This window comes from Lissotriton vulgaris, chromosome 7 (assembly GCF_964263255.1).
Source record: "Lissotriton vulgaris chromosome 7, aLisVul1.2, whole genome shotgun sequence".
NCBI classification, from domain to species: Eukaryota; Metazoa; Chordata; class Amphibia; order Caudata; family Salamandridae; genus Lissotriton; species Lissotriton vulgaris.
Genome location: NC_141695.1, coordinates 1,620,275,801 through 1,620,287,903, shown reverse-complemented (window position 1 = coordinate 1,620,287,903; position 12,103 = coordinate 1,620,275,801). Strand labels below are relative to the sequence as shown.

The 12,103-nt window shown below is 45.7% G+C and overlaps 1 protein-coding gene across 1 annotated transcript in view; it reads right to left on the bottom strand.

The window, feature by feature from the left end:
* Positions 1-11,789, bottom strand: part of RIMS4 (regulating synaptic membrane exocytosis 4) — a 413,262-nt gene extending 401,473 nt beyond the window's left edge. Inside the window, exon 1 of the mRNA XM_086932550.1 lies at positions 11,255-11,789. Within this exon, the coding sequence (XP_086788676.1) occupies positions 11,255-11,351 (97 nt within the window). The 5' untranslated portion in view covers positions 11,352-11,789. The remainder of the gene's footprint in view (positions 1-11,254) is intronic.
* Between the last annotated feature and the right edge of the window lie 314 nt (positions 11,790-12,103).

Genomic DNA, 12,103 nt, shown 5'->3' with positions numbered 1-12,103 from the left:
CGAGTCACCAGTGTTGTGTCATATCATTATGCCAGTGACAGCCCATCACCTTTCCTTTTACAGGGCACCCATCATGTTATTATAACATTTTAGCTTTCCAAAGGAAAGTTTCCTCGGTAAGGTGAGAGCGTTAGTCCTTATTATTGCCTGGTATTGCTGCCTAGATAGGAAATGTCGTCCCCAGCCCTGACGAAGGCCCTAGCCCATGTGGGCTTTTAAGGTGGGCTGAAACATGTTTCCTTAATTAGGGTCTTTTTTGAGACAGTGACACTCAACCATCAGACCGGAATTCTGTTTTTAATTATTTCTAGGGTACCCACTCATTAAAAGAAATTTCCCGGGTTTGCCCTAATACATTTTTATCTCTTATCTCTTGGATACCTGCCAAATATTCAATTACGATTTATATATGAACTCCCTTCTTCTTTTAGTTGAGCCCTCCCTGGTTGTACTATCATATCAGGGTGTGGATAGGCTCTGATGATGAAGCATGCCGCTAGTAGGTGGGTGAGGTCTCCACTCCAAAATCTTTGCCTTTCCCTTTGACAGTCTCTTCTGACAACTCTATCCGAGCTGACATCTGTGTTCGTAGAAATAGATGAGAAAAATGGTAGTGAATCAAATTATTTAGTGAGAGCTAGTTGGAGAAAAGTGAACCAACGTAGCTAACTCAAAGCAAGCCAAACATAACAATGGTGAGTATTGTGCTTGAAAAACCAGTAGTGTTGGAAAGAGGGACTGGCATACATCAGTTGGTAAACAATGTTTACAACGCGGTGTTTACACCGCACGACCTTTAGCATGCTGCCATTACACCGCAAGTCATTACTACGACTTGCGCTGGATGGCGCTGTTGGTTAAGGAATATTGTGATTTTCTATTCGAACACCTTCCCTACTGTTACATGGGCTGGAGTTGGAATAGAAAATTATAATAATCCTCAATCCGCCCCCTCCAACGGAAGTCGTTGTAACGACTTGCGTTGTAAAATCCGCGATGTAAAGTACCGCGATCAAAATGATTGCGTTGTACTATCATACATCCCATCAGTTACTCGAGAATGCACAGATAGGCAACAGTGGTGCAGTCAAAAACTCAGCTGTATGTTTTACTACTTAAATGCACATACAGTTATTCCCCTATGAATGCAATACAAAACAAAAACACCATGCTGACAGGGGGTGTATTGTCTAGTAACCAAAAAAGGGGCTTAATCATTATTCAGAACTGTTGCTTGTACACCATTAATCACAAGAATAAAGTGCTTTATATCAGCCAAATATAATTTCCCATGATATGTCACAACTACAAAGTACAATTGTCAGTCTTCAATTAACCACCATTTAAAAATTTTCTCTAAGATGTTCTTCGGAGACAGTGTCTTCTAAACATATGTAAGTTTCATAACAACATGTGCTTCAGCCTGTGCATGTTTTGAACATTGTAAAAAATGTTGAGAATATTTTGAGTTTTTAGTGAACTGCACTGAGTATTATATTGATATGGTCGACCTATTGGTTGTCGCTATAACCAATGTGAGCAGATAGATGTTTTTCTTGTAAAATCGTGCAACAACCACCCGTGAGTAGTACTAGAGAGGTTAATACACCAAGGACCAAACCTGGAAATGGCATACTGCTGGTGAGAATATTTAGTGAGAGCTAAAGTAACAACCAAGACCCGGTTGGTAAGACTTGACATAAGCTATTGTTATTAAGTCATGCAAATCTTACAGAATTTGGGGCCAGATGTATGAAACTATTTTGCGTTCACAAATGGTGCAAATTGCAAAATTTGGCCATTTGCGAATGCAAAGCGGCCTTTCCTTATGTATGAAAGGCTTTGTATTCTCAATTGAGGTAATTGCAATTTTTTGCTATTACCTAAATTGCAAATGCAAATAGGGAATCGTTATTTACGAATCCCTAATGCACATGTAAGAAGCCTTTCCTAGATGTGATCTGTGCATTTAGAAAAGGCTATTATCATCAACTTCAAGTTGATGGTAACCATGTGCACACTTTGAAACATTTACAAAACTGCATTTTTCAAAGTGCCATGTAGCGCACACATGCCCCTAGGGCATGTTTATGCTTTCCATGTGCAAACTTTATTTCTTTGGGGTGCTTCAGGGGGGCCAAAGGCCCCATAAACCCTTGGCTTTGCCTTAGCTAATTTGCGATTACCAATTAGGTAATCGCAAATTAGCCAATGCAAAACAATTCGCACCTTTAGGCCTTTTCGGCCCCTAGGAACGAATGGACTAATATTACCTAATAGCGATTCGCTCTTTACCGAATCACTATTAGGTAATATTAAGGAATCGCAAAATCTTTGGAGATTCCTACATACATAGCACTTTGCAATTACGAAATAGCAATTCGGTAAAAATTGCTATTTGAGGATCGCAAAATGCTTTTTTGATACATCTGGCCCTTAGTCGTGTGATATAAGAGGAGATTATAATCATGTCTCTTGTTTCAATAGCGAACAACTTAACAACATGATCACATCTCTTTCCCAGATCTGGTGCATGGGGCCAGAATATTTTCATGAAAGTTGGTTTCTACGATGCCCAAAAAGTCCGTTTGATTTCACTGCCTGATTCAGTTTCGGATCACACAGCCATCCATGCCCTCTGTGCCATATTAAAGACAGGGCAGGCCTTATATCCCACAGGGCATTTCCCCAGTGAGCTGGAACATTTAGTCCCCTCCTCTGGTCAATTGCAGCATGCACAGGGAGTCTTCAAGAGAAAGAGAAGGAGGGAGGGAGAGAGAGAAGGAAGAGTGAAAGTGATCCGAAAGGGAGAAGAGAGAGAGAGGATAGAAGGAGCGAGAGAATGGATGGGTGGGAAAAGGAAGTAGACCTGGTTTTAATATTTTAACCAGGCTTTTTTTGGTTCCCTAATCCTGCCCTGGCAATATTTAATATTTCCAGGTTCTTCTTTTCCCTTCTTCGAGTCCTTCCAGTCGAATTTCACTCTTTGAGCTCGGGTTATTTGGATCATTATATTAAGGTCTATCGGTATTCTCTTATTTCAAAACTACCTGCTAGAAATACTGACAAAATCCATTTGACGCCGAACACCTTCCTCGCCTGGTGCATTTACTCCAGAGGTGGCAAAAACCGTAAAGAAATTCAACACATCGGTCACACACTGCGCCTAGAGGCAGCGCAAGCATTCAAATTGCTCCTATTAAATTTAAATCCCAGCTTCGGGTTACTCATTCAATGCCTGAGGTAACGCATGATTTTCCCAGTGCATTATTGGTTGTGTTCAAGACCGTAACCATGGATACGCATGGAGCACTCTTTGTACAGTTCATAAATGCCCTTCCATCCTGACAGCCCCAGCGTGCATCTCACTGTTTAGATTCATCGCCTTGACTGCACTGCACATTTTATGCAGCATCCCTTCCGAATGCCTTGGTTATGGAAGTAGATGATGTCAAGCCATCCGTTTCTTGCATTCACGTGGTTTACATTGACATGGCAGGGAACCGATGCCGCGTCAGTTCGCATCTTGACTATACTCACTTGGTTCTGGGTGCATTTTGAGCAAGTATCACCAGAGCTTTAAATGGGATGAAAAAAGTGGTGCGTCTCTGAAAGGGGTGTGGCCTAAGAAGCTTAACTGGAACATTTCCCAAGGGGCGTGGCCTATGTAATGAAGAGTGTGGCTTGAAACGTGTACACTAAAATCCTGTGCCTCTCATGGCAGGCTACCTGACCACTATTTCAGTGCCTCTCTGTGAGCTTTCTGTTATTGAATCCAGGCATACCACAGGGTTTCAGGCATGCACCAAAAACAAGACCAACCAGTTGGCTCTGCCAATGCTTGTAAACAGTAACAGATAAAAGAGTAACAACAATGATTTTGTTGTGAATAATTAGAATGGAAAATGTTTCAATTCTCATCATCATCATCATCAAAAATCTTTATTTCGGCTAAATTGCCATAAAAGATAAAACACCACAATTCTATAAATATGGGTTTGTATGTTAAACATTACTACAGTCAGTCAAAGGGGTAGTGGTCTTCTGAGTGTTTCAATCGCCCCTGTTCATCCTTTCACACAATTGTTCTTCGAAATCTGTTGGCCCAACAAGGTTTCATTCTCCGCATCTTGCTGAAATCCTCCATCTCCACCTGAATATCTCACACCCCATCTCTTTCCTCTTCAGCTCCCTCTTTTGACTCTCTCCTGCATGTACTTCCTTGCACCTCATTTACTTCACCCCTACACATCTGTAAGCACTTTGCTTACTTTTACTTTCACCCCGTCAATATTTCAACAGTTTCGTACCTCATTCACACACTCTCGCAAAGGATCCCAATTACAGTTTGCATACATGGGCATTGCTCTGTGTTATCTGAAGAAAGGCCAAGGACTGGATGAGCATGCGGTCTGAACACTTTGGTGACCCACTGACCGCCACTGTGAGAAACTCGCACTGCCTTCAGCCTCAACTTCAGAGCTGTCAGTGGTGGCCCATTATAAACCCCCACCCATAACCTGTGCTTGAAAAGACACCTAAAAACAACTGAGTTCACAATATGTATGATACAAGATTACTAGGATGTATGAAATAATACCACAGCAGCCACGGCCCGTGGAGGGAATTTCGGTGGGGCGGAGAGGCTGGGCAGGGGAGGGGCAGGGTGGGGGTGCTAAAAACCGAAGTATGGATAATTGAAGGTAAGTAAACAATTTAGTTAATAAAACAAATTTCGTAGCGCGCCCTGCATCGCAAAATGTGATGCAGGGTGCGCTACGAAATTAGTTTATTAATTAAACAACAAGAAGTTATTCTCATTTTATTTTCCCTTGCAACTCCGGGCTGGGTGAGGCTGGCTCGTCACAGAGGGAGCAGGAGTGGTTTGAACTCTCCCCCCCCCCCCCCCCCCCCCCCACGTGCGCATCACATTTTGCAGGCCCTCTAGGGCCAGCCAAATAGCCATGTGTAGTTGACATGTTCTCCATTTGGCTGTGTTGCACAGGCCCATAGAGAACATGCCCAGCCTCCCAAGGTACTGCCTGAGCGGCCACACAGGCCGCTCAGACCAATCACGACACTGCTCGTGCAGCGTTGTGATTGGTTGGCTGCGTCTGGAAGCCTGGGTGCTTCCCGTGCAGGCTTCAGGCAGCAACCGGGAGGAAGATAAGAAGACGGAGGAGAGGCATGAGGTGGCAGCGGTATAGCAGTTACGTTTATTTTCTTTTTTTTCACCTTTTCATTCCTCCCCACACCACCCCATTCAGAGGCAGCCGCCACTTGCCGTGTGTAAGGCACAAACTTGCATACAGCAGGGTCCTACACACTTGGGGGCTTATTTGCAAGCCCCTTGCGCCGCCGTACGTCACTTTTCACATGTTCAAAATTACGCAAAAGTGGTGCAAGGGGCTTGTAAATAGGCCCCTTGATGTGCAAAATGGACTCTCTAACATAGTTCTCATGACAGGACATGGCAACTTTTCTCATGGTTGGACCATTGCTGTTGGGTGGGCAAGAGGTGGACCTGCACTTGCAGTCTGCATTGTTAAAGGCAGATAATTCTGTACTGAATATATTTGCATACAACTGATAGAGGAGCCAGGAAAAGCTGGGCCCACAGAGGTGCAATGGGTGGAGGCCAGTAGGCTGACTGTGGGACAGCTTGGTCTGTGAGCTTTCTCAGATATTACTTTGTACGGTGTCAATCAATATTGAGTGTGGTGCACATGCCCGGGTTTCAAAACTTTTAAAAACTCTCTCTAATGTAAAATGCCTGAAATTTCTATATCAGCCTTTCATTTTTTTTTTCCTTTCCATAAGCCAACCAGAAAGTCCCTTCCAACTGCCTTGTAATTAGCACTCCCAGTGTTATGGTATTTTTTTGTTAACATTAGTTTAGTTATTCAATTTGTAATGCGCAACAGATACCCAAAAAGGGTTTCCCGGCGCAAGAAGCGGAGAAGACGGAGAGCACAGGAGGTTATGGGGGTTATTTGTCAAAAAGCCAAGTTTTTAAAGCCTTTCGGAACTGTGAAAAATTGAGTTCGTTTCGTAGAGTTGTAGGTAGAGAGTTCCAAGTTGCGGGACCAAGATAGGAAAAGGCTTTGCCACCAATCTGTGCTCGTTTGAAATTTGGTACGATGAATCTCCCTTGGGTGGCGGAGCAGAGATTGCGGGAGGGGAGGTACGGGCTGACCAGGGATTGAAGATAACGGGGGGCGCAGTTGGTTTTAATTTTGTGCATATAACTCAATGCCTTGAAGTTAATTCTGTTCTCGATTTTAAGCCAGTGTAGCTTACGCCTGTGAGCCGAGACAGAGATGGCTATTGGAACTTTACACAAGAGTCTAACAGCAGCATTTTTTACTATCTGTAGCCTATGGATTACTGAGTTGTTTGCTCCTAGGTATAGGATGTTACCATAATCGAGTCTAGATGTTATTAGAGCATTTACTACAGTTTTCCTGGTGGATTCTGGCAGCATCCAACAGATTTTTCTTAACCATTTCAAAATGGTGAAACAGATAGCTGCAACTTTGATGGATTGTGGGTGCATGCTAAGTGAGTCATCAATTATGATGCCCATATTTTTTACTTGGAAGAAGGAGAAGGAAGGTTGCCCATTTCGTTGGGCCAGTGTATGGGGTTCCATAGTACTTTGCCCTTTCCTAGATCTAGAACCTCCGTCTTTTCGCCGTTTAGTTTGAGAAAATGTTGCTGCATCCAAAGAGCTATATTGGTTAGACCAGTTTTAAGCATTGAAGGGTCATTTGTTTTATGACAGGACAAGGAAAAAATTATTTGAGAATCATCAGCGTAAGAGAAGAGAGAGAGTCCTTATTTTTCAGCAACCTCAGCCAGTGGTTTAACATAAAGGTTGAATAATAAGGGGCTCAGGATAGAGCCCAGAGGAACTCCGTGGGTAAAGGAGTGGATTTCTGAGCAGGCTGAGTGTGAGTAAACTTGGAAGGTACGTTTATCAAGAAAGGAAGTGAGCCAGTGCAGGGCGAGGCCCCTTATGCCTAGTGATTGTAGTGTGTTAGTGAGCACTATATGAGACACGGTATCAAAAGCAGTGCTCAGGTCTAGCAGAATGAGCGCTACTGTGTCTCTGTTGTCCAGATGTTGACATATTTTTTCTGTGACTCCTAATAGGGTGGTCTCAGTCGAGAAGCCCGCTCTGAAGCCTGACTGGGATGGATGGAGGAGACCATGTGTTGTTATAAAGTGTTGAGATGCCAGTGGATGTGTCTTTCTAAAATCTTAGAAAAGATGGGGAGCAAGGATATGGGGCGGTAGTTACTGGGTTCATCTGGGTCAACATTTGCCTTTTTCAAGAGTGGATGAATCATAGTGTGTTTCCAAGCTGCTGGGATAACCGCTTCCTGTAAAGAGGTGTTCAAGAGATTGACTAACACTGATAGTGAGGAGGCGCTTAGCTGTTTAAGTATCGGGCAGGGAGGGGGTCTTTTGGTGATCCAGATTTGATGTTTTTCAAGTGTGTTGTTAAGTCTTCTACCGTGAGTGCGGGCAAGATTGACAAGGAGTGTTCGAGAGGAGTAGTTTTTTTTACTGGGTTAGGGAGTGGGGCAGTGTCCAGCGCCGTGTTGGGGAGTTGTGTGGGGAGAGGAAGGGTAGCCCGGGTTAATTTTGCCTGATTGAGCACAATATCATGGTAGATTTTGTCAACTTTTTGTACAAAGAAAGATGCCAGGTTATCACATTTGTGTCTAGTTAGAACGGGTGCTTGAGATAGTGTGTTGGAGCCCGCCAGTACTTTGACAGTGTTAAAGAGAGTCTTGGAGTAGTTGGTTGCTTCTGTGATAGTGGTTAAAACATATTCCGCTCTAGCTTGTTTGCAAAGTATTTGATACTTATTTAATGCATTCTTATAGGCAGATTTAGCCAAAGAAGTGTAATTCTTCCTCCACTTTCTTTCAAAGCTTTGCAGTTTGATTTTTCTTTTTTTAGTGCTGCGTTAAACCAAGTGGCTGGAGGTCGTTGGTGGTTTATTTTTTTATTACCATCTGCATTTATCCATATTTATCCATATTTACTTTTTGCTCATTTGATCGAAATGTAGTCATATTTATTTCGTGGTTAGTATAAAACAAATGAAGCTGCAATGTATACTCATGTTTGAGTGTCCTAAGAGTTTTAGCCATTTACTGTAGAAACAGTCATATGGCATCATTTGCATTGTAGAACAGTTTACAAAGCTATACTGCAGCGGTAATTTAAGCTCCAGTAGGCAATCTTCAGTGGCGTAGCAGGGGCGGCCTTAGGCATGTGCAAGCTGTGCACCTGCACAGGGCCACCAAACCCCAGGGGCCTCCACGCCAATATATATCCTTCATATAATAATCCTCTGAGGATGGATACATATTCGCGTGGCGGCCCCAGGCAGGGATTTGGCGTCCTCCGGCTCTGTTCCACTTCCTAACACCCTGACCCCCCCTCCTGAGCTCTGGGGGGCTCTGCCCCACCCGGACCCCCTCTTCCGGGGCCCCCTACCTATGCTCCCTGCCCAGGGCCGCCATGAGCCTAGAGCCGCCCCTGGGCGTAGCAAGGGGAGGGGGGTCCACCCCGGGTGAAACGAGTTTTCAGGGCTATTGCGGGGTGGCAAGCGCAGGAATCGCCAGCACCAATCCCCCGCTCTTACATGAGGTTACCGCGGGGCGGCAAATGCATAGCCCCCCCCCCCATGGCAGCAAAAGTCTAGCTACGCCTCTGGCAATCTTCTTTCTCTTTTTAACTCCCCAGTCAGTTCTCACAGTTATTGAGCTGGCATGCATAATTGGCAACAGTGAGAACTGTCCACAGTAAAACCTAATTTTCTGTATTTTTCCATATTTCAAAATAAAGACAGACAGGAATATCGATTGTTTTCTGTCTGTATGTACCTGTAAAAATCACTGAAAACTGTGAACCTTAGTTATGTAACTTAAGCAAGACCAAGATGTGCAGACACTCACAGAAGAAAACCAATGCTTAATTTGTGGTGATGGTTACATGAGGTGGCACCAGCACTCGTTTTGTGGGACAGGTCTGTTATTTTTTTTAATTTGTCATCATCAGATTTTGGTCCAGAGCAAGAAAGAAAAAGGAAGGCAAGGATGAAAGAGAAAGAAATCAAAACAGTAACAAAGGAAGAAAGGAGAGCTGAAATTTTTTTTACAGGAGTGAGATAAGGGAACGGGAAATGTAGGGCGGTGGAAGTAGGAGTCGTAGATGAAATAAAGACTAGACAACCTTGATAGTCGTCAGCAACGGCTTTCAGCATCACCCATGGCAGGGTCTAGAGCAAACCTTATGGCCTCTCCACTGACGTTTTTTTTTGGGAGGTGGCGGGGGGGGGGGCTCAAATTAAGCACTGGATTTTTTTTAACCTACATCCCAAAAAATCACATTTCAGAGAAAAACAAAATGTATTTCATAAGTAAACAGTAGCTCTGCAAACACCCAAGTAATACATCGGAGCGCTACATGCGACGCGCTCTGCACACAATATCCTGAGACTGTGTTAGCATCGGTCTGGCTTTCAAGAAAGCTGACATTCCAGTACTTTCTATGAAAATGCCACAGTTAGTCCCAAGAAGCTATTTGAGCGTTCTGCTCTTGCGCTCAATCAGTGCGGTTTTTTCATTGTGCACCGCAAATTGGATTTTTATTTAATCGGTCCCCTGAAAGGGTTAACTGAAAATCAACATAAAGAAAAGACGGGTATGAATGGGAGCGAGTGGGGGCCAGCACCCGGACCGTATGAAGGCCTCCATCGCCATTCTTGAAGTGTCACAGAAACAGTACAATTCATCTACTGATATTTTCAAATAATTGTCCGAAATTCAAGGTATAGCTGCTCATTCTGCACACTGCTGGTATCAGACAGGCTAATCCTAACAAGAGGATCCATTTATACAAAAAACAACGGGATCAATCACGTTTCACGTCACGCTCTGTTTCAAACACGAAGCTGTCACTTTAAAACGCAATTTTCTGCTTGCCAACACGGGGCTCGCAGGTCGAGGCGTTACGCACCTGCGTTACCAACCCCGCGCACCCCCCCCCCCCCCCCCCCTTCCAGATGCCTGTAAGTGCCCTAAACGAGGTGTGCGTGGTTCGTGCGCGCGATTGTGGACACTTCTTTGTTGCGCGCACTCCAGCCACCACAGATGCACCCGCGCCACAGGTGTTCCGTGGGCTGCGTGTTTGTCTGTGTTTATTCGCTCAGCCTCCAAAACCGGAATGCCGCACACACGTTAAATCAGATAGTAAGAACTTAGCATCCGGTGTTAGAAATTCAGCATATAGGACAGGGAGCAGGTATTTAAAGAGAGAGAGAGAGAGGGGGCGGCGAGTGAGACGGTGCAACAGATGGACTGGGCTCCAACCCCCTGGGGCGTAACTACCCTTGGTGCAGCAGGTGCAGTGGCACCGGGGCTCATCGAAACCCACTTATTGCTGTATGAACTGGCCAGCTGATGTTAAAGGGAGCATTTTCCAAGCTTAAACCAGTTCAAATGGCATCCTAGCTTTGCTACTGTCCAGACCCCGGGCTTTTGTTGAGATATGCGGTGAGTGAGACATGGGCTGGCTTTCAAAATCCGGTGGCTAGAAGAGAGGGCAGAGGGTGAGATATTGCAAGGGGTGGGCTGTTGGGCGAGAGGGTGGCGAGCAGCATTTTGCAAAGCACGGACTGGCCTCTAAGAATGCTTGTGTTCAGGAGAATGGTTGGTCAGTGAGGTGTGGCGGGGCCTGGTTGCAAGCACCTCAAAAAGCAGTGTTTGGAGGCAGGGTGATGTGTGAGGTATTCCTAAACAGTGTCTCACCGCGAGATTACAGGTGTGCAGGAGGAAGGGTTTGGGAGCGAGACGCCATGGAAGATTGACTGGCCTCAATAATCGAATGTCTGAGTGAAAGGGCTGCGAGAGTCACACGTTTCAAGACGTGGCCCCAAAAAATGCAGGTGTTTTGGGGGAGATGGCGACAGATGAGACATTGCAAAACGCTGCATTGCTTCTAATCCCAGGCAGGTGTGTGTTTAGCGAGTGAGATATTGCAAGACATCGAGTGGTCTCCATAATCTAGGTGTTTTGAGGGGGGGGAGACATTGCAGGACTTGGTCTTATCTCCAAAGGGCGCTGCCTGTAGGAGGTGATGTGTGAGAGTCGCCACAAGCCACAGACTGACCATCAGGAAGCAGGCTTTGGAGCAAGGGTGATGATGGGTGAGACATTGCAGTGCAAAGACTTACCCCCGTCTTCCTCATCAAACGAGTTCATGCAGGGGAAGTAGATGGCCAGGGCCTCGAAGGAAGCCGACAGGCTGATGCGGCTCTGAGACCGCTCCATGTAGAGCCCGGGAGCGCTCCCCGGGTCCACCGGTGGCTTGGCCAGTTTAGTCGTGCCATTTTTCACTCGAAGCACTGCACGCGGCGTTTTGGCAGATTTCCGGGCCCCGTCAGGAAGAAGAAAACAACGGCTTCGTTTTCACCCCCCCTTCACCTGCAGTCACCTTTCCCTTTGCTTCGGTAAGAAGAAAAAAAATCAGGGGGGGGGGGTGCAAGGTTTGTTTCCCTTTTGCCTTAATCTCTCGTCACAAAGACAGCATCCCTTCTAAAGCCCTCGGCGCTGATTGGTCCTCTTCCGAATTGACATATGTACACACAGATGATTTCTTCAGCCTCCTCGGTGCATGCAAAATCGCCCCCCAGGTGCATCAGACGCCCGTCTGCAGCAGCACATGAAATAGTCCGTGCGAAGATGGCTCAATCAGACAGGCTGCGCTCCCCCGGCCTCAGCATCAATTGCTCACTGGCCTTCATTCACAGGAGAGCCGCCTGGCGGGGGAGGAGGAGGGGGCCTTGAATGAAGTCATTATTGGGTTACAGCTCGTCCAATCACAGATGCCTCTGAGGCGAAGGGGGCTGTCTGTCAGCGGTTCCTGGGATGCAAGCAGAGGCCAGGTTGCCAATGGTGTGCAGTGCTCCCAGCATAGGTTTTTTGGTACCCGTGTTATAATAACAGCTGTGCAAAGTGGCCGCAACAGCGTTAGACCTCGGTGTGGTTAATGCACGTGGGCTGATGCTGCGGCACGAGGGAAG